The sequence below is a fragment of the Nyctibius grandis genome, chromosome 2 (genome assembly GCF_013368605.1).
Source record: "Nyctibius grandis isolate bNycGra1 chromosome 2, bNycGra1.pri, whole genome shotgun sequence".
NCBI lineage: Eukaryota > Metazoa > Chordata > Aves > Nyctibiiformes > Nyctibiidae > Nyctibius > Nyctibius grandis.
In genome coordinates this window covers 50,001,715-50,023,565 of record NC_090659.1, presented here as the reverse complement: position 1 = coordinate 50,023,565, position 21,851 = coordinate 50,001,715, and the positions used below count along the sequence as shown (strand labels likewise).

The window sequence follows — 21,851 nt, the reverse complement described above, 5'->3', positions numbered from 1 at the left end:
GAAGGCAGGCATCACCTGCTCCCTAATATCAGCTCTCAGATGAGAGCAGTGACTTTGGGAAGATGACCTGGTGCTGTCTGATACCTTGGAGCACCTGGATGTGTGACAGTCCCTCAGCAGACCCTGTTTAGTCACCCCTTTCAGTCAGCTCACAGCAGGCATCCCACAACGATGGGTGGCACAGTTTAGTTGTCTACACCTGCATGTCTGTTGCCGTTTGAGGTGTTCCAGGCTGCCCAATGGGAAAACGTTTTCTTTGCTGTTTTTTTCCTCTTTTTCTGAGTGGCACCTGAGGACCTGCTGCCCCAGGACACACAGCTCAATTTGGTATGCTGTGCCTGGTTTTTAATCCAGGTGCCTATATTGTCAGATTTCACAGCAAGGAGTCCTAGTCGCAGCGGTCCCAGTGCTTGGGGAATAGACGCACCACTCTGCTCCCCTGTGGCCACTTGGGCGAGCAGGATGGCGCAGGGAAGAGCTGACGCTGTCACTAGTGATACTGCCTGCGTGGTGGCAAATATGCACACCTCTTTAAGGGGCATCGCTCAAAGTGCTGTGCTGTATCCTTGAGAGGCATTCTGTATTACTCTGCCCAGCTCCTAGCTCAGAGCTCTTCTTAAACGGTATCATAGCATCCTGTGAAGGTACTGTGTCTGAGTGAATTATCAGCACAACTGTTCATTAGTATTCGTGTTACATTCATCATTGGTATGACTGTGATTTAGTGTACCAGCTTGAAAATAGTCAATTTATTGTACTAAAGTGGTCAGCAGCCTTGCCTATGCTAATCATGAATCACACCTCCAAAATCACAAAGTTGCTTCAGGCAAAATCATAAGGGTTGGTTTTTTTTTTTCCTTTGCTTCATATTTTTGAGCTCTAAGTCAGGTCATGTTTAGAGTTTTCTCCCATGAACTGGAACTTCTAAAATCAAGCAGGACCTTCCACCTGTTGTTTGCTTTGAAGACCTGAAGAAAATGGCTTTTACAAACTATGTGTCTCAAAATGAATTTCACAGGCATCTTCAGTTCTGTATGTCTCACTGCCTCGTGGGTACAGTCTGTGCTTCCATTTAATTTCCAAGCCATAGACACTTCTATCATATTCCTATTCCCACCTTTTCCTGAGGTGACTTATAAATTACGTTCTGAAACACAGTCATTTTGACCTAACTCAGGGCTTTATTTTTTTTAGTAATGATCAGTGTAGTATATTAGTGTTGCTTAGTAATGAAGTCTCTCAAGACCTGTCTGGCACATTTTTCAGAACATCGCATTCTATTCCCTGCGGAATGTGACAAGATCAAATAAAACTGTGCAGTAGTGGGAAAACATATAAAATACTGTCTATGTTATCAAATTATATTTTTTTTGTAACTTCAGGAAGGATAGAAACGATCATTTTAGTAACACTGAACTTCCTACTGCCCATTTCACAACCAATGGTATCCTATTGTCTTTTGTCATCAGTTTATATACAAGAATTGTTTCAAGTCCATGAATAATTTCCTCCTTGGATGTCGTCCATTATCCCATCTAGATGATACTATGCCATTCCAAAAACGTTTCATTCTGAGCATTTCATTTCCACTCACAGTGTCCCATTCTGAGCTCCCCAGTACAAGAAAAACACAGACTTTGTGGTACAAGTCCAGCACAGGGCCACAAAGATCATTTAAGGACTGGATCATCTTTCATATGAAGAGAAGCTGAGAGAGCTGGGACTGTTCAGCCTGGAGAAGAGAAGGCTCAGGGCGACTTAATCCTTCTATATTAATATCTGATGGGAGGGAATGAAGAAGAGGGAGCCCACTCTGCTCAGTGATGCCCAGTGACAGGACAAGAGGCAATGGGCACAAACTAAAAAACATCACATGCCATCTGAACACGAGAAAATATGTTTTCACTGTGAGAGTGACCGAGCACCGGAACAGGTTGGCCAGAGGGGTTGTGAAGTCTCCATCCATGGAGATATTCAAAACCTGACCGGACATGGTGCTGGAAAACCTGCTTTCGGTGTCCCTGCTTAAGCAGGGGGTAGGGGTGGATGATCTCCAGAGGTGCGTTCTAGCCCCAACCATTCTGTGATTCTGTGTGATGAAAATATGTAATCCCATGTATTTATACACATTACATTTCTTGTCTGTGGCACATATTTAAAATCATGCATGATGTTTATCCATATGCTGTAAGCTCATGCGAGTTTAAATGCTCAGTCTGAATTCTGATGAATTCAGGTCCCTAAAGTAATTTCCATGACCCTCAAATTCTCCAAAGAACAGCAGGATTCATCACACTATGGCAAAGTCTTCATTTTAGGCTCTTAATCATTGAATATGTAAATACATTTCTCTTAGTATTTAAATTGCTATTTTACTTTAATAACTTACTGTTATAAACAGCTTTTTCCCCTTAGACCCAGTCCATGCATATTTAGTACCATGTCTTGTTATTTTTATATTTAAAATTACATGTTTACTAGATCTCTTTTCCAGGAGTTCTTCTTATAGAGTGATCTCATTTGTATATTGATTCATTCTTATCAACTCAATTTAATGGGGAATTCCAATTACAGAGCTCAAATCTGGCCTCAGCTGCATAGGTGCAACCGTTGACAGATGATTTGTAATGGGTTAAAAAGTATTATTTGTGCACAAACCAGAAGAAACCCAGCCTGACTCTTAGAACTCAAGCTGGCTTAGTAGCAGCACTCATTTATTGCCTGTAGAAGTCTTTGAGAGATTCTAAATCTGTATCTCTACTGAGTTGTCTAACAGCCTCTAAGTGAGTCACATACATTAACGGATAGATAAGATAGAAAGACAGATATTTGTATGCGTATTCAGATCATAATTCGAACTTCTAAAAAAGATGACAGTTTATGCACATCTTTCACAATCAACAGGCTCTGATGGGGATTAGTAATACTCCCAAGATTAGGCAGTCTGATGATCCTGTGGCATGTACTAAATGTCATCATGATAAAGGCTAAGACTGCGACTGTACAACTGTAACGAATAAAGTAGAAAACAAGCCAAAAGTCATCTTTCTGCAGTATCTCTTTAAGTTAATTGAGCCTCCGACTAGCATAATTCTGAAAGAGAAGTTCCAGCCATGGTTTGTGAAGGAAGGTTTGTTTAATGGTGGAACGCAGCTCAAGCATGCAGGGTGGGCACCCATATACAGATCCCACGTTTCACATGTTGCCTTCACTTAATTATGCAGGCACTGTTTTTATGGCTTCCTGTGAGGTCTATCAAATTTGGGGTTTGGGGCGTGTTTTGCAGAACGATTCTTTTTTCCTAAATTATTTTATGCCCTGTCATGCAGATATGAAAACTTACTGGCAGACATCAGTGTCAATTTTTTTTCATGGGTTATAGCCTCAAAAAATCAGTCCTAGAAATACATCTGGGTCCCATGGACTCAAATTTTGGACTCAGCCATACGCATTTAGGTTTATTTGACTTAAGGAGCCAAGAAACACTTTTTTTTTTTCCTTTTATTTTTTTCCCCTGGACTTTATTCCAATGTAGAGGAGAAAGAAAGGGGAGAAGGGAGAGTGTCTGTCAGCAGCCACAGGTGCCACTTCTGCCCTGTGATGGGGGCAGTGGCAGGAGAAGGCTCCCTGCCTATGGGCTGCTTGTCAAATGTACGGGAGGATGCTGTACTAGTCATACTGTTTCATTCGTAAATGAACACAGGGAAGACAGGGCACCCCTCAGTGCCAAGGCGAATGGCAGGGATCCTCCAGGTCTTACCAACTGGCTGGTCTGCTTTGTCAGATTTTGTCTTAATGTATTTCCTCCTTTTGGCTGTGGTCGCTCCCCTGCCCTCTGTTCACTGGTGTAAGAAATACCATGTCAGGCTTTCCTTGCCAGACATACAAGAGCGGGAAGTGGGTGAGAGAAGAGCAAGGGACATCTTTATTGTTTTTATATTGTGTGGTGTGTTGGACGTTAGGATGTAGAAAAATGGATCTGCTCATCGATAAACAGATATGAGAAGAAATTACTCATTTCATCATTCTGGTAGGTGATAAGCCTGCAGCCATTTATCAAATGTCCACTAGAAATAAATGTCTGTTGTCATTTTCTCACTTTTAATAATGTTATACCTCTCTGTAATTTCATCTGTTCATCTTAACTGCTACCTTTTTTAATTTTCTTTTTGAAAGAGTGAGCTTAGAGGAGAAAAAATAATTTAATGAGGCTTTCACCTTTCTTTGGCAAGCCAGCAAACTGATTGTAAAGAACACCAAATAAATTATTTGGATTCATAAAACCAGAAGCAGCCCACTTGCGTGAAGTAGAATAAACACCAAACAGTCTCACTTGGATTTTCAGTGGCTTTGATTTTGAGTTTGCTTTTACAGCAACACCAGCAGCATTCTCCTGGTTTGCTAACCCAAAGCCTCTACTACATTTTTCTGTCACCCTTGGGAGACTCCTTGTCCCTCCTGCGTGTACCAGGAAGAAGAGTTGAGGGCCTTATTCCCTTATCAGCAGCAAATCTTTCTTTTAACTTTAGAAAGCCTGAGATGAAGTTCTTCAGTCCTTCAGCAAGCATGGCTGGTAGGCAACTTACTGGAAGCTTTACTTAAGATGAGGAAGGTTTTTACACAATTTGGTATGACGGTAAATAGTACCATCTCTCCATTAGCACCTGCTCTATCCCGATAGCAAAATAACACTATTTTAGACTACTCCCACACTTTCAGCTTTCAATATGACTGTGCCTAATTATACTGCATGGGTTATCAACAGCAGAGCTAGAGCTTTTGGTAGTCACATTTGGGATAATTGGAGTTCGAAGTTTCTGGAAAGACGTGGCAGAAGGTTTAAGGTAGGAAGACAACTACCTGCTACAAGTACACAGGTTTATCTGCCTGGAGGTTTATCTAGATGACCAGAAAAGAGATGGTCAGTGGTTCAGCTGCCACACAAAGGTGCATGGAGCGGCCTTTTCCTGTCAGAGCTGTAAGTTTCTCTCAAGGGTGTGTATGGACTGAGGGGGTGGCTGTATCTTTTTACATTCACATTCATGTTTTGACATTTTCTCAATTCTTCTCTTTCTCCCAAGGAGGTTTAGACACTCAGAGCCTGGCCCATAGTGAGGAAAGGAGGCACTAAGCCAAAAATCTTATATTATAGCTTTTTAAAATACAGACCAGGCTTTCTTATGTTTGCATGGAAGATGGATGAGAATTATATCATATATGTGATCCTGTACAATGGATTATCTCTAGACTGGGGTAAATTCATATTATTCCTAATGTGACAGACTTCTTTGGAGCGGGGGAAATCACTGCAGGCTGCATCAGTTTGGAGTAGGCTCCACAGGGACACATCTGTCACCCTACTGTGTCTTAAACCCCTGGCTATAACCATCCTGCTCCTGCACAAGAACCTCTTCTAGCTGGGCTATTCTCCCTTTTCCCATAGATACTCTACTCCTGGCCAAGCAGTGGCACAGCTCTCTGTCTTCTACAATCACAATAGGTATTTTCCTATGAGAGAGGACCTGCAGGCTGGAGTCCTCCTCCTAGGCAGGGACTGGCCTCAAGCTCTGCTCTTGCCTGCCTGAGTGCTCTCTCTTCTCACCAGCTAGCCTGGGACAGGCAGCCTCCCTTCCCTGCCATGGGTTCAAAAGAAAGCAGCCTCAGGAAGTATTGCTGGGGCATACCTGTGATATCTGGGTGGAGTTTTGGCACCTTCTGGCCTCTGTCTGAATTACAGATTTTTTTTTTACAGGAGGAGGTGCTGGGCTTCTCCAGAGTAGGAGCCTCCAACCCTGTACCGGTGCATGTGTTTCAAGTACCCAATAAAGGCTGTAATTCAAAGCAGAGGCACTGATTTATTTTAGGACCGCCAAGGCTAGGCAGAGCAGAGAACGAAAGCCTTACAGGCTTGTGTTCCTGTGTGGTCGCAATTTGAGTGGAAATAGGTTATAGTGCTCTCACTGGGAAGCATCTCGTTGGGCTGAATTATTGTGTGTTGTTGGCAGAAAACAGGACAAACCCAATTATCCGAGTGGCTGGGATCCTTGCAGTAACAGGGAAGTGCTGAGGTGGGATACATCTGATTCATCCCAGCAAGAAGTCCAATGCTTTTTTTGTTTTAATAGGAAGTAACATAGGTAAAAATCAAATTCTCTGACAATCCCAAATCTGCCTACCCAAACGCAACATCCACTGGGGATATCAGCACATGAACAACATATACCAGATAAGCATTTTAAAAGGAGGGCTTTCTGCAGCACCTTTTTAAATGGACCCATTGCCTCCTACTTGCCTTCTCCAGATCGGGCTTTAGAATTATTTACAACATGTTGTGAGCTTGTAATCATCTCTGAGATGAGAAAGTATCTCAGCTCTAATGGGAAGGTGAAATTCCATCACTTTTTGTGATGGAAATATTTTGAAATAGGGAAGACATTCCTTCTTAGCCTTTCAAAGTGGATCATGAGATGTAATTACAGTGATTTTACTGCACAGATACAATTACAAGCACATGGAAGGCGAGTGGGCAGTCCTGCATAGCTGCATGGCTAACAAGGGATGGAGGATTTGTAGATCCTCAACTACCAAACCCTGGATTAACTGCAGCCCTGAATACAGCAGCAACAACTGCCAGATATGTGACAAAAAAGATCGCATCCCATCATTATCTTTCTAGTGACAGAAGTCCATAATTTTTTTCTCAGAAGGTTATCCACTGTTTAATTACCCCCCCACCGTTAGGAAATTGTGTCCAGTTCTTCATCTGAATCTATCTGAAACTGTTTTTCAGGCACTGAATTTTTCTTTTCCTTTTGTAAGTAGTACAAGAAATTCACCCTGGTTTTAGATTTCTGTATGCAAGTATCTATGCTCAGTGCTTGAGTCAAGTCTCAGCTTCTGGTCAGTGAGCTAAATAAGTTGAGCTCCTTAAGCTTCAAATCAAGACTTGTTTTCCAGTCCTTGGAGATACTTGTGACCCTCTTTTTAACTCTCGAGGCCTTACCTCGAATACTGTGTTCAGTTTTGGGCCCCTCACTTCAAGAAAGACATCGAGGTGCTGGAGTCCAAAGGGCAATGAATCTTGTGAAGGGTCTGGAGCACAAGTCTTATGAGGAGTGGCTGAGGGAACTGGGGTTATTTAGCTTGGAGAAAAGGAGGAACAGGAGGCTCAAGGGAGACCTTATCACCCTCTACAATTACCTGAAAGGAAGTGGGGGTTGGTCTCTTCTCCCAAGTAACAAATAATAGGAAACAGCCTCAAGTTGTGCCAGGGGAGGTTTACATTGGATATCAGGAAAAATTTCTTCACCGAAAGGGTTATCAAGCAGTGGAACAGGCTGCCCAGGGAAGTGGTGGAGTCACCATTCTTGGAGGTATTAAAAAGATGTGTAGATGTTGTGCCTAGGGACATGGTTTAGTGGTGGACTTGGCAGTCCTAGGTTGACAGTTGGACTTGATGATCTTAAAGGTCCTTTCCAACCAAAACGATTCTATGGTTCTATGATTATTTCTGTATCTTTTCTGAGGTGTAGACAACAATGTACAAATAGCCATAAACAGTCAGACCGAAGGTGTATCTAGCCTAGTGTCCTGCCTCTGGCAGCACTTCCCACAGATGGCACAGGAAGATTAACAACAGTGAAAACAAGATGCTCTTTTCTTCCCTGCTACCTGCTCCAGCATCCAAGTGATCTGCAGCTCATTGTGCTACACACAATCTGAACCGGGATCACTTCCCATTTTCTGCTTAACGTTCCTTGTTGTATGGATCCAGGGACTGTCTTATAGCATATTTCTTGCCATTGCAGTGCCTCAGAAGCTCACATTGACCCACTGTCTGTGAAATTTTTTAAGTCCTCCATGGAGCTGCAGCTTTCCAAGACAGCTTACTAGCTCTAGCAAACGAAACTCGCAGTCTGATGGAGCCAGTACACATGATCCTTCTAGCTAACTTCTTGCCCTTGACTCTCAAGTCCTTATCTGGAAAGCCACCGTGTGTTGCCTCCTGCACAAATTGCATTGAACTAGGATGTGAGTTTTTACAGAAGGAAACATTCTGCACCCCCAACTTACAAGTTATAGAGTGCAGAAGATGAGATATTAGTATTTGACTTCAGACCGCTTCCATCTCTACCTGCTTTTCACCTCCTATTTGGAAAGTAAGCCTTGCCTGCTTTCCAGAGATTTTAGTACAATGGACTCCAGCCTACTGTAACATGCCTGCAGTAGTGTTACCTGAAAGCTTTCAATGATAGAGGTGTTCTGAAAAGTGTGAGAGCTATTTAAATTAAATAAAATATATTTAAATGTATAGTCAGCTCCTGGATTTTTGGAGACTATCTGCAGAGAAGGCTTAAGAAATAAAACCTGCATTGACTGTCTTTCTAAAAGAAAACTGAGATTCCCTCATAATAGCATAATTACTCCAGATGTTAGGGCATTAATAATAACAGCAATGTTACAGAGGGAAGGAATGAGTTCACAGTACTGCCACCACCTTTATTTCCTAAGACTTCCAAATGAATGAGAGAGAAATCTTACCACATTCACATCTCCAGGTGTGCAGGTGTTTCCATTCCACCACCCATTCACTCTGGTACACACAAACCCCCCCCCACTCCTGCTCTCATTCATGCAGTCTCACCCCTGAATTCTGTCTCTGCTCCTCAGCATCACAGGTAGACACATCCCAGCTTCCTTTATCTACAGCCATTGCCTGCATGCAAGACCTACCCCCTCATCCACGCGTACATATCCCAAAGTCAGCGTGCACACACCAGACCCCACACTTGCATATGGCGTCACTTAGAATTTTATCCTGGAGATGGAAAAAGACAGAGAGGGTCCCCGTTGTCCAGACACTTAAGGTGTCTGAGTCCTTTTGAGAGGGGTTTTCAGTAAAATGCCTTTTGCAGCTTGCTGGGGTTTAGGAGCTGCCAACTAGGTGAGTATAGGTCTGAGCTTCTCTTTCCCAAATTGAGTGGTTGTGATGGATTATATTTATACCTCCAGTGTTCCAGGCTTTGACAAACCATCCCACACATCTGTTATATTAGAAGGCTTCAACCTAATATTTTTTGATCTGGGCATATGGGAACATGATTATATCATCTTTATTTGTTTTTCTCCATTCACTCTCACTCCCCCATTCTTCCCTCTCCCCACCGTTTATCATTTAAAGATCCACTAAAATATTGCACAGTTTTTTACTCATCACTGTCTTCTTTTCCTCCCTTGTTGACAGATGCTTACCCCAATTCTGAAGTAATCTACGTGTGGACAAATAGCACCACAACATCTGTGGTGGTGGCTGAAGATGGCTCACGACTTAACCAGTACCACCTGATGGGACAAACTGTAGGAACTGAAAACATCAGTACCAGTACAGGTAGGAAGAATATTTCCATCCCATGGTTGCTGATAGCTGAAGCAGGAGGGTTGATCCACAGGCTCTGGTTATTTTGCAAGGAGGTTAGGGAAGCATCTGTGGGATGGGGGGTGCTAGGGAGATCCTGTGCAGGTGCCTGGCTACTCAGCAGAGGCACTGAAACACAGAGAGGGTTATATGCTGGCTCTTAGGTACGTCGCAAGGCTGTTGCTGAAGATGCATCCAAGCTCCTACTATTTAACAGGAGCGCTGGAGAAGCTGCACACAGTTTCTTGGCGACAGCCTTTGCTGAGGCTGCCAGCGCTATTGCTGGCTTAATTCCCTGTGGGAGGTACCACCCCGGGAGGCAAACACCACCCACGCATTTGATCCGTTTCAGTCATCGCTTTAAAATGATTTACTTGATGAAACCACGTGGAGGGAGGGAGCAGAGGGCAGGTGGGGGCTGTGGCGTGGCTCTGCAGCGTGCAGGGGGCACCACGTGGCTGGAGAGGAGGTGCAAACCCCGAGGATTCCCATTTCCTCCCAGGCTGCAAACAGAGGCGCCAGATGTGGCAGCATTAGGGAGGCAAAGAGGCTTTAATCGCAGGCCGGGCATCCACGTGAGCCGTGCCCCGCTGCTTCTTAAGGCCCCACGCAAGGGCAGCCCTGGGCGTGCATTGGTGAGGGGACTCCCGGGGGGGTTGAAGCCAGGCCAGGGGTCACGTGGGCTCAGCAGGACGGGGGCTTAACCAGGTTACACAATGCACTCACTGGAGAGCATCAGTGGCACCCAGCATGGGGGCTCCTCAGCCTGGAAACAAAACAGCCTGGCGTGAAGGGAAGGGGGACTTCCCCCGCCCCTGGTTGTGCAGGGCTTGGGGAGGGGAAGGGGGGCTGCCTGCAGCCTGCAGCAACACAGCGGGAGTAATTCCTGATGGCAACGCACAACAGAGTCTTCTGGTGATGCACTGTGTCCCTGGTGAAAAATGATGGGCTCTGAGCTGAAGGCAGGACGGTAGAGGTCAAGGTATAGATCAAGGTAGGAACCTGTTAACCACCAACGGGAAATTTAGGAGATGTGAAAACAGGTACACATACACTTGCACACAAAGTTAGCTGGACTGAAACATGAAGGTGCGTAAAGCTTTCCGCTGCAATTGTCCAAACATGGCAAATAAAGAGGGGGCAGCTGAGCTTGCCACCTGCTCTCCAAACAGGAGCCAAAGTGAGGGAAAGCTCGCCTTGGGCAGCACAGGGGAGCCACAAAACACAACTGCTGTGTCCATCCTATAGTGCTTCATTTCCTCCCTTGCCCATTTCAGGAGACGCAAAGTTGTTGCTAAAGTGAAGATATCTAAACTCAAGAGAAGCATACAGACAGAGTCAGAGCAGCCACCGCTGCAGAAAAAGGACAAGCACGCTATCTCCCGTTAAAGAACAAAGACACTTTTTTCCTTACCAGTTTACCATCATAGCAGCGTTGTTTTCTGTAATGAATGGCAGCTCCCCTTTCGCCTTCATCATTGCAAAGAAAAAGATCCAGAGAATGTACTGGGACATCTCCTACAAGCTCGTCCTACTTCTCAGAGCAAAATAACCATCCAGCCCAGGCAGTGAGTGCTTCAGCGTGTCAGCTCCAGGCCACTTCCAGTTTGCAGCTTTACCTGTGAAAGCTCCTTGTACTCCTCAGCCCAAGGAAATGTGGCTCTTCAGACAAATCCCAAAGTTTCCACTCAGTAACCACCTCCCTCCTGTATCTTAAGATTTAGGCTAATAAATGCTTGTTTTCCAATGTCAAGATTTTATATTAATGTCCCAGGTTACATGTGGGTTGGCTGGATTCTGATTGCAGGGTGGATCACAAAGAGCAGGACACAGATTGTAACCAGGGATTAGCAAAATACAAAAATCCGATTTTGCACAGGGAAAGCATCAGTCAGCGATGGATTTTCTGGACTTCATCAAGCTTGTAGGAGGCCAGTAATCAGGGTTACTTATGAACGGCCGCCCAAGGCATTTCTTCCTTCCATTGAATTGTTGAATGTGAAAAAGAAAAGCCCAAATAGCTATTGCACAAATCCAAGTGCTTGCATCTTTTGTGGTTTTTTTTGACACACAGGTCAAACTACACAGCCCTTGCAGTTGCATAGGCAAAATGTTTGTGTATGTCATAGGACATTTATGCTCTCCTTTCTAGCAGAGTTTTTTTTTTTTCAAATGGAAATACTGGATCTGCACCAGTCCCTTGGGATTCTGCTGATTTTATAGGCAAGCCGCTAAGTTTAGCTGTCTTAGAAAAGATATCCTGGCACTCCTAATTCACCAACCAGTCTTGAAACTGGGAACTTTTTAGCCATGCCACAGAAAATAGCTCTGAGATGTGCCACCTGATTGTTTTTCTTTTTTTTTTTTTTTTTTTTTATGTGTTAACATCCCCAAATGTCATTCCCTCAAAAGAGAAGAAGATTGACTACTCACTCTGCTTCCAACAGGCCCGACATCTGTTATGTCCTGGTGGTGCAAGTGCTGAAAACAATCAGATACAGGATTTGGGTCCAAGTGGATCTCGCTGCTTCCTGCAAATGGTTGCCCAGTTCTGTTCCCCATACCCAGAATCTCTCATCGCTAACTTAGGATCTGCAGTGCCACAAAACAAAACAAAAGCCCACTCTTTTATATTCTGCCAGCTGGAGCCTGAGCTCTGAAATATCCAAAGCCTAAGCAATAAAAGAAGCATTCAACCCTTTGTTTTGCACCAAATAATTATGATTTTTCCTTGAGATGAATGTTTTCCCTGCATCACTATGAAATGGACACAGGCATCTCTCATGGGCCAAGATATTCTGCGTGTCAGCATGGTGAGGGACTGCGGTGTCACAGACTTAACATCAGGATCTTGCCAGAACAGTTGTTGCTACAGCTGAGTCCAGGTATATCCAGTAAAGAAACAAGCCTGGGGGCTGGTCCAGCCTCATTAAAATACTCTGTTGAATCCCAGCATAATGGCGATGGAAGAATGCATGTAAGGTCCTGGAAAATTTGTAAGCATGATCTCCAGAACTCGTCATCTAGATACCAAAAAAATACTGTAGCAGTTTTTAAAGCTTAAAAACCCCCTTAAGACCAGCAGCAGCACAGTGGCATAGCTCTGTGAAGAAATGCAGCTGTTCCCGCTCTAGGGCTTTTCATTAGTGCTAAATTTGTTATTAAAATTGGTTTGTGCAGTGATGAGTGGACTTCATCAGGAACAGGATTTTAAGTGCTACATAAACCTGTAACAAAAACTAGCTCTTGCTCAAGAAAGCTTATGGGCTAAGGATAAACAGTGGCCTTACGGAAGTAAAAGGAAGCTTTGCCACTCCAACAGAGCCAGGGCTTTGTTCTATATAAACAAAAGACCAACTGAGGCAACATTTAGCTTTACTTTAAGCAGTGGTCTCAGGACATTAAAAACCAAGCTGTGGGGTTTTCTTAAGCCCTATACCTGCTGGAGGAAGCATTCCTAGCGTAGGCATTTTTGCAAGGGACAGCATGGGAAATCAGAGAAGATATCACTTGGGAGAAGAGCAAGTACAAAATCAAGGTGGTATCATCATTTCAGTGGACACAAGAGCTTTGATAGGTTAAAGAAAATGATAAGGTAAAAATCAGCTGTGGAGGGCCATCAAAATGTAGGCATTCATTTTCTGCATTTTAAAAAGGGAAAAAAAAAGGGTCCTGTTGCTCTGGTGAAGCTATGTAGATTTTTTTTATTCCAGCTCTGAAAGCATACTGTCAAAATCAATAGTGCACATCGTCACTCCTTAGCGAGCAGGGAAACTGTGACTCAAACACATCCCAGTGCAGTAGCAACTCAGAAACAGATTACAGGCACATAGGCCCTGCTGCTCCTGGCATATTTTATGGGCAATTCACAAACTGAATGCTCCTAAATAAAAAACAAGTGGGGTTCCTCCTGAGACCACAGCATGTTCAGCATCCCTGGATCAAAATTACACTAAATGGAAGGGAATTAGACATCGCTTCAGAGGGATTTTCTCCCCAGTTTCACAGCATTCCCTGTTCATCTCCACATCCCTCTTCAGGGAACCATTTCACCAGAAAATCAGACTCCAGAAGAAAGTCATAAAGATTGAGGCAGGCTGTTAGGTAAGGTATTACTGTGCTATTCCAGTCTTTCCGTCTAAAATCCTCAGCACAAACAAGGTCTGTAAACTTCATCCAGAGTAACAGAGCTGCTCTAGCACACCATATCAGTGCAGCTATACCTGCAAAAGCCCTTTCACTGTAGACATGTTCTCTGCTAATTAGCCATATTGTCACTTAGAAATAATCTGCCAAATCTAACTGCTTAGCAATGCTGGCTGCGGCTCAACTCGAGCTATTCACTCAAGGCAGAATCAGTCTGTTATATATTTCCTTTTTGTGGCTGGTCTATAGAGACTAACAGTCAAGTCTTGCAACAGAGATTATAGCTATATTTATTTTATTCTTGGAGAACAATATATCTTTCAGAACAGGCATTACCCTGATTCATCAGTACCCAGCTGAATGATGCATACTTTTAAATAAATTTGATATCAGTGTCAGTGGATATCTGTTAGGGCTTGAAGGGGTTGGTTGTGTTTTATTCTTATATTTTGTTTTCACTCTTACTTTTTCCTAGGCAAATAGTAGTCTATTTTTAGCTAGCAAGATTTTGGCTTTGGGGAGCAGTTACCATCAATGAATAGCCTTCAGTAACAACTACATGGTTTTACAGGAACAGTCTGAAAGAACCAGTTAAGTTTTGATTTTTTTCTGGAACATTAGGGAAGGTGACAGCTGGTCTGTCAATTTTGAAGTGCATTTTTTTAGATTTTTATTGAAATTCAGAGGACCTCACAAAAGCCAGATTAAGGCAATGCTGTGAATTTGGCATATTAAAAAAAGACATGGAATTCAGCACTGCTATAGCAGCTTTCAGTGAATTCTGCATGCAGGCAGTACAATATTCATTGCACAAGTGAACAAGAGATGGCACAATGTCTATCCAGAAACAGATTTTCTTTCCAAGGGCTAAGGTGTGCCAAATTCTAGGAAAACTGCACGCACTAGAGGGATTTTTTTTTTTTTCTGGAGGAGCAATTTGATGGGTTTGTGTACTGAGATCAACAAGACCTCCCAGAATCCATGTGCAAAGCTGCAATTTTTGCAGCACCAATGCTGGGACAGGCAGTCCCTGAAGTGCAGTGCAGAGGGAGTATCTGGACCTGTTCTCATTCTGGGAAACTGAAGGTTTGGCAGTAACAGTTGCCCTAATGAGGTTAAGTCCTGTGGCTAAATCAGGTTTCTAAGAGTAGATGGCCTTAATCGTTACTCTGATAAGACAATTTGTAGGACTGAGTCAAAAACGGGCAGGGCTGAGGCAGTGCCAGCAACAAGGATTTTTTGAGTCTGTGAACATCAAGACATCCCAGGTGCATAAAAGGACTGCAGCTTCTCAGTGCAGTAGGAGCCATCAGTCGTGGTCTTCTGCTTTTGGGGACCGAATGTGAAGACTAGCAGGATCTAGCAACACATCTGTCTCAAGTCCTGGTTTTCCACAGTGCAAAAATCCAGACATTTTTCATGCAATTAAGAGTGGCTGAATGGTATCTTCAAATGGGGGAGGGGGTGGAGCTGGCCTGCATAAGTCCCTAAATCAGTAAAACTTCTTATTTTACCCACATGCGCATTTTTCTCCTTCTAGGTGAATATACTATTATGACAGCCCATTTTCATCTGAAAAGAAAAATTGGTTATTTTGTCATCCAGACGTACCTTCCTTGCATTATGACTGTGATCTTATCGCAAGTGTCATTTTGGCTGAACAGAGAATCTGTCCCTGCTAGGACTGTCTTTGGTGAGTATCCCACTTTCTCCCAGCACGTGGGAAGGATCGGTCTGGCTTGTGGAAGTGATTTGCTGTAACAAAACCACAGTGCACTAATGCTTATTTCTGCTTGAGATGTTCTAGATGTTCCCTTTTCCTCTTCCAGTTTAAACTCAAAATCCATTTGAAAACACTGTCTAGGTTTTTTTTGGTAAAGTTATGACAGAAGTTGCTCGAGAATCAATTATATGAAGGATAAGGACAGAAGGCAGAAGAATCAGTTTGGTGTGATTCGTGGGGTTTTTTTTCCACCTGGGTAAAATACTGTATGATTTAGAACAAAAAAAATACATATTTTCATATTTAGTGTATACTCTAGCTGAGCATTTGAAACAGATTTCACTTCAAGACATTTTGTTTATCTCTCTTTTAAGATGTTTATCTGGGAAAACCCTGTAGAGGCTAATTAGTGACAATTATCTCTATTACCATCAAACAAATTAATATGATTTTGCATTTAGAAAACATATATTTACTACAGAAGTTGTCATGGCAAAATCCTTCAGGGTCTCTTAAATTACTCAATTTGTCACTAGAAGATCGCAGAAAATAAACACAGTCTTAAGTGAAGGTTGATGAAACACAAAATTTTCACTAGATGGAAAATGAGGGTAGTGGGAACAGTTTATTACGTAAAACCTCGTTCAGCTGTTTTTAAAAGAGTCCTTCTGTACAAACCTACTGAAATCAGTCAGCAGCTTTGATCAAAAATCAGTTCAGCAAGCTGTACGGGGAGAATACAGGTACCAGCATCACTTTGCTGACCGGTGGTACCCATTCTAGGTTTACAAAGCTGTAACTGGGAGTTGAATATTGTCCTATTGGGGGCATTCTTCCACAGATGAAAGTAGTGGCAGCTCTGTCATTTACTGGCCTGTGGGAAAGGAGGAGCTACAGTCAAGGAAATCAGTAACGGCCAACAATTTCACATATAAAATTTCCATGGGAAAAAACAAAATCAGTAATCCCACTTTATTATGGCAGTCACTGCTAAACGGGTTGCTCACTGATTTTATAATGTACCGCTTAATGAGGGACACTCTATACATACCATGCATCAGTGCACAGGGATAAAACACCAGTCAGGTTTTGGTTTACGTAACAGCTGGGTTTGTGTTGCCCTTAAAAATACTTGTTTAGATACACTATAACTAGAGATAACCAGAACACCACCGAAGTGAACACCTGAGGGCAGAGGCTTGTATTTTTTCTTGGTGAGAAAAATATCTTACTCTTTTGGACCGTCATATGCAGTGACTGACTTCATGTGGCCTTCTTAGATATCGTGCTGATTTGGGGCCTGCTCATAACTCGTTAGGGATCTTGTAAAGGCTACCGAACTGATCTCTGCCTCTTTTTTTTTTTCCTCCTTTACAGGAGTAACAACAGTCCTCACCATGACCACCTTAAGCATCAGTGCCCGTAACTCTTTGCCAAAAGTGGCCTACGCTACTGCGATGGACTGGTTTATAGCTGTCTGCTATGCCTTTGTATTTTCTGCATTGATTGAATTTGCAACAGTCAACTATTTCACCAAGAGGAGTTGGGCATGGGATGGCAAAAAAGCCCTCGAAGCTGCTAAAATCAAGGTGCTTACCTAACATTTTTTAAAATACCTAGAATAAAAAGCAGCTACTCAGCATAGCTCAAATGGCTGAATGGACAATTTTCAGCTTCTTTGTGAAAAAGGTATTTAATTACCTGATGACATTCTTTCACCTTCCTATAGAGGAATATTTGCAAGGAAATATGCCGCCTTCTTTTCATGGAGATAGTCTATCAGTTTCCACCATCTGTATGGAGTGGTCTGTTTGCAGAAGGATATAGGGCATTGAGTACACGTGGTATGGGAGTTCAGTGACCGACTGATAATAGCAGACACACACTATGAAATAGATCTCTGCAGAGCACTCCATATGCGCTCTCCCAAATAAATGACAAAGCTCACACTCAACTCTGTGAGTCGGGGTCCTATCACAGTATCCCCAATGAAAAAGAGACCAAAGAGCGGTTCTGTGAAAACATGAACTTTTGAGTTTTGAGCTGAAATCAAAACTTTGGAATAGGACTGACTCTTAGCAAATGATCTCCTAGAGAGAGCTCATACCCACAAGCATCCCGAAAGAGCAATACAAAGAGGGCAAGCTAGCAGGGGCAACGGGCCCTTCACCTCACTCCTTGCTGCAGCCCAGAGGTTCACGTCTTGGTAGCTGCTCGCGGGGCAGCAGCAACCTCTGCAGGTGCAGGACCGCGTCACCCTGACAAAAGAAGTTGCTAGTATACATGCCAGGTGGGATCCGGGTCTGGACGGTAGCTCTAAGCTTTCTCTGGCATCAGGGGAAGTTTAACCTGAGTAAGGGCTATAAAATCAAAGCAGAAACAGCTGTTTGGGAGTCAAAGTCAGAATAGCCAACAGGCATTTGTTAGCATGATTGATTACGGTACTTAGATTTTTGGCTTAATATCTTGAGAACATGTTTCCACTTTCTGTTCCTGCGGTCTAATGTATTGTTCTTTACTCTGCAGAAAAAAGAGCGCAATTTGCTGGGAAATAAATCAACTAATACTTACAGGACTGGGAAGATGACCCCCGCACCAAACATGCCAAAGGACTCAGCCCCATCTGTCATCTCAAACACTGCACCTGCTCCAGTGAAGTCTGCAGAAGAAAAGCCTGCTGAAAGCAAAAAGACTTACAACAGCATCAGTAAGATTGACAAAATGTCCCGGATAATTTTTCCAGTGCTGTTTGGAACTTTTAACTTAGTTTACTGGGCCACATATTTGAATAGGGAGCCTGTTATTAAAGGTGCCAATTCTCCAAAATAAACTGAAGGACTCTAAAGCCACATGTGAGCCATAGTTACAAAGCAGACGCTACCAAGGAAAATTTGAGATCCAGATGACTTTCTACATTTGGGCAATATTCTTCAGGAAGTTTTTTGCATGTTTAATAATATGTACAAATAATATTGCCTTGATTGTTTCTACATGTAACCTCAGATGTTTTGGAGACAATTATATTACTTACAGCAACAGATCTTTATAAAAGATCAGAAGACATTGAACATGGCTTCTTTGCTGCTGAGTATCTTGCATTGATAGTTTACAAATAAAATAAGTTATATTTTTTAACTGTTCAAGTGTACTACATATCGTGGTTTTTATACTTCAGATGTACAGTCATACAAATGTAGGCTTAACCTATATTTTACAGAAGAGCTCCACTATTGTCATCTGATAGGTTACTGAGTAACACCAGTTGTAAATGTGCCAGATTACGAAGTGTATGGCTATGTTTGAGCACCTTTACTGGTTATAGGTAGCGCATTACTCCACAGATAAAACTGTTCAGCCCAATTTTCATTAGAAGTTAATACGATGCAGTAAATCCTAATGGGGCTATGCTGATTTTCACTGCTTGAGCCTCTAGCTTGCAGTGAAGTAACATAGGAAGCAGGATCCTACTTGTGTAAATAAAGGTGGTGGAATTTTGCCCTTAAAAGAAAATATGAGGTTTGTTTGGATTTTCCATTCCAAGGAATTTTCTCAAATGATTCTCAGTATTTATTCCAAAAAGTAGAGATATATTGCATGAAATTAACATAGATTAGGAACATACATGTGCAAATAAAACTTGTGCAAAATAAACCAGCAGTAGACATTTTTATTAGGGTAAAGTAAATGAAGTTTGGACATTTTCCCAAGAAGAAGATTGCGTTATATTAGCAGATGTTAACAGTAGAGAATTACAGTAATTCTGAAATAATTATTACTTGTTTCCCACAGTGAAAACCAATCAGCCAACACTAAGGAGTGTGATCAGAAAAAAAAGATGTGCTTCATGACAGCAAGGTGTTTCAGTGACAATATTGACAGAAAGGTCTTTGTACTGTCCATCTGAAACTTTTCTATAAAACGCCTTGCTGCTGCCAATGTGTTTTGCTTTCACAATGAATGAGAAAATGCAATCTGAGGTTTCAGCTCTTTCCTCCTTGGCATCCTTTCTTTGTTCCAGAAGCTTTTGTAATTTAATCTTAATGTTTAAATAAAAAATGCATTCAACATTTGATTGCAAAATGTCATTCTTACACTGGTTATCTTTTTAGAGAGACCAAAAAATCACCACAACAGCTGGAAGAATTAATTAGAAAGCACGCATGCACGCACTCAATCACGTGTGTGCATGACACATCCTCACTGTTGCCCAGAAAGGTACATATTAAGTGAAGACAGTGAATCGGGATGTTTTAGAATTAAGTGCTATCTTGCTATGGAGCATCAGCCCAATGTTCTCTTTGGGACAGAGGGAAGAGTCCATGCTTCACTTTGAGCTGAGAGTCTGGTATGGGACTGGGGAGCTGTCTGGGCTTCTTTTGTGTTGTCTCTTCATTCCCTTCATTCCTAAACATTTCCAAGAAAAAAAAATCTCACACAGCTATTCCTTTTTGCCGCTTTTCTTTTGATGTTGTGGAATTAGAAATTTGCAAATTCTGAGTGGCCATGGAGAAACCACAGGACTGAGTGGGTGACTGGAAGCTGGTAAAGAGGAGCAAGGGAGGGGCATGCCCATCTAGTAGTTACAGTGCTATCCTGAACTAAGGTGAGGATTTGGATCTCTGTTTTTACATAGGCTTCCCATGTGGCTTTAAGCAACCACACACCTCCTTGTTCGTCATTTCTTTGTTTTTTAGAGAGAAAATGGCATATGAATGCAATGAATCCATCCCTTTGGGGATCGAAAACAATTGCAGAGCCCATTGGGAGGCAAAATTTTATGAAGTCCCATGGCTATTTCTTTTCTTGCATGCAGGTTATTTCCACCAAAAGGTGGGAGCCAACAAAACCTTGTGTTTTCTTGATGAAGAGCACGTAGCTTTGCCAAGTCCAACAGGGTCGCAGCGCACTGAAGTACACACACATTGTACTGGGTGTCCCCAGTGAATCACTCACTGAGCACCTCTGAAACAGCTAAAAACACCTTGTGACTGGCAGAGGGGAGCAGATCTTTCTGCATATGCGAGACAGACCCTCTCAGTTACAGCCTCTTCTGCCTCTTCCTATGGCCATAGAGATCTACAACGAATGCAGTGCTAGACTCCTGGAGGCTGAATATCCAGCTGAGAGGAGGTGAGCCCAATGTGCTGTCAGGGCTAGCAAACATAACAATTCCTCTTAGTCAGGATGTGCACACCTGGGGAACTTTTCTTGTAACCATTTGATATGGGTGCGCGTTGCTCCCATGGCAAGGCAAAGTGACCACGAAATGAGTGGCATGGTAGGGTCTTACTGTCAGTCACAGAGGGTGATCGCCTGCAGCCCCACAGATGAGTGTTTGCTCTCTGCCCTCAAGTCTTTTCCTGCGGTTGATGATGACAGAGCCTGCCATTGACACTCATGGCAGCTGGATGTGTGCTGGGTTACACATCTGGACAAGGCATCTTGCTAGTTGCTAGAATCTTGAATTGATTCACTAACAGCTTGCTATTTCTAGTCTCACCACAATAACAGATGAGATGTAACTCTTGCAACACCAGTGACACAGCACAATGCACCAAACTAATCTTGCATAACCAGGTGTCTGAGGATGATGGGTGGACTGATGAGGACCCATCAGGACATAGTGCACCTGATGACTTGCCCTTTTTTTTGACCCCATGCTAGCATGCTGCCATGCTATTGGCACATGCTACCATGTTTTTGGTGGGTATGTATCAGTACCTGTAAGCTCAATTCTCTTACCAACCATTCCCACAGCCTACAGGTAGCACAGGCTCAAACTTTTTATCACACATTTTTATTTATGATAATATTTGCAATTGGAAAAGGCACAGTGGATTCTGTTCAATAAGAATATTACTTAACACTTCTTCCCCTCAGATACCAAACATTCTAGTGACATGAAAAACATGCTGGTTTTCATTTTGGTTTTGGTTTTGGTTATTTTCCCACAGGAAGATTAGGTAGTTGTAGGGTGTTAAAATAAAAGCCGTTATTGAAAAAAGGTGTTCCAAAGATTAAGGAAGTAATGGAACAGTCACTGACCGAAGCCAGGTTCTGTGGGTTCAAGTTCAATCTGGAGCGTGGGACTTTGGCACAAGTCTCTAAATAGACTGAAACTATATCAGGATCCAGAGATGCTGATTGCTAGAGGAGTACTTGGGAGAAATAGCATATATACATGTCCTGTTCCTCTTCCCAAAAACCGTCCTACTTTCAGAGGATGGATACTGTGCTATCCTGACTTTTGTCCTGACCCCATACAGCTGCTCAGCAAGTGTTCTTCTGCAGAAGAAGACTGGAGCACAGGAATGCCTAGTCAGCCCTAGGCTACAGAGTACTTGTGAAAGTGGCACCAGAGTGCTTCTGGGACAATACGGAGGCTGTATTTACTACACTGCTGAATACTATGAGCAATCTGTCAACCTCCAGAGGACACCATGCATGGTAAAAGGATGTCTGAATACACATGAATCCCAAAACAAGAAAGAGAAAGAATAACAGGAAGTTGCTTTCCACTTTCCTCCAACTTCCACAAAAACCTCCAGTGTGAGGCTTTTCCCTACA

General features: G+C 42.8%; 1 protein-coding gene across 1 annotated transcript in view; it reads left to right on the top strand.

The window, feature by feature from the left end:
- Positions 1-18,113, top strand: part of GABRA5 (gamma-aminobutyric acid type A receptor subunit alpha5) — a 59,311-nt gene extending 41,198 nt beyond the window's left edge. Inside the window, exons 6-9 of the mRNA XM_068420046.1 lie at positions 9,245-9,388; positions 15,102-15,254; positions 16,662-16,873; positions 17,811-18,113. Of these exons, the coding sequence (XP_068276147.1) occupies positions 9,245-9,388; positions 15,102-15,254; positions 16,662-16,873; positions 17,811-18,113 (812 nt within the window). The remainder of the gene's footprint in view (positions 1-9,244; positions 9,389-15,101; positions 15,255-16,661; positions 16,874-17,810) is intronic.
- Positions 18,114-21,851: the final 3,738 nt, after the last annotated feature.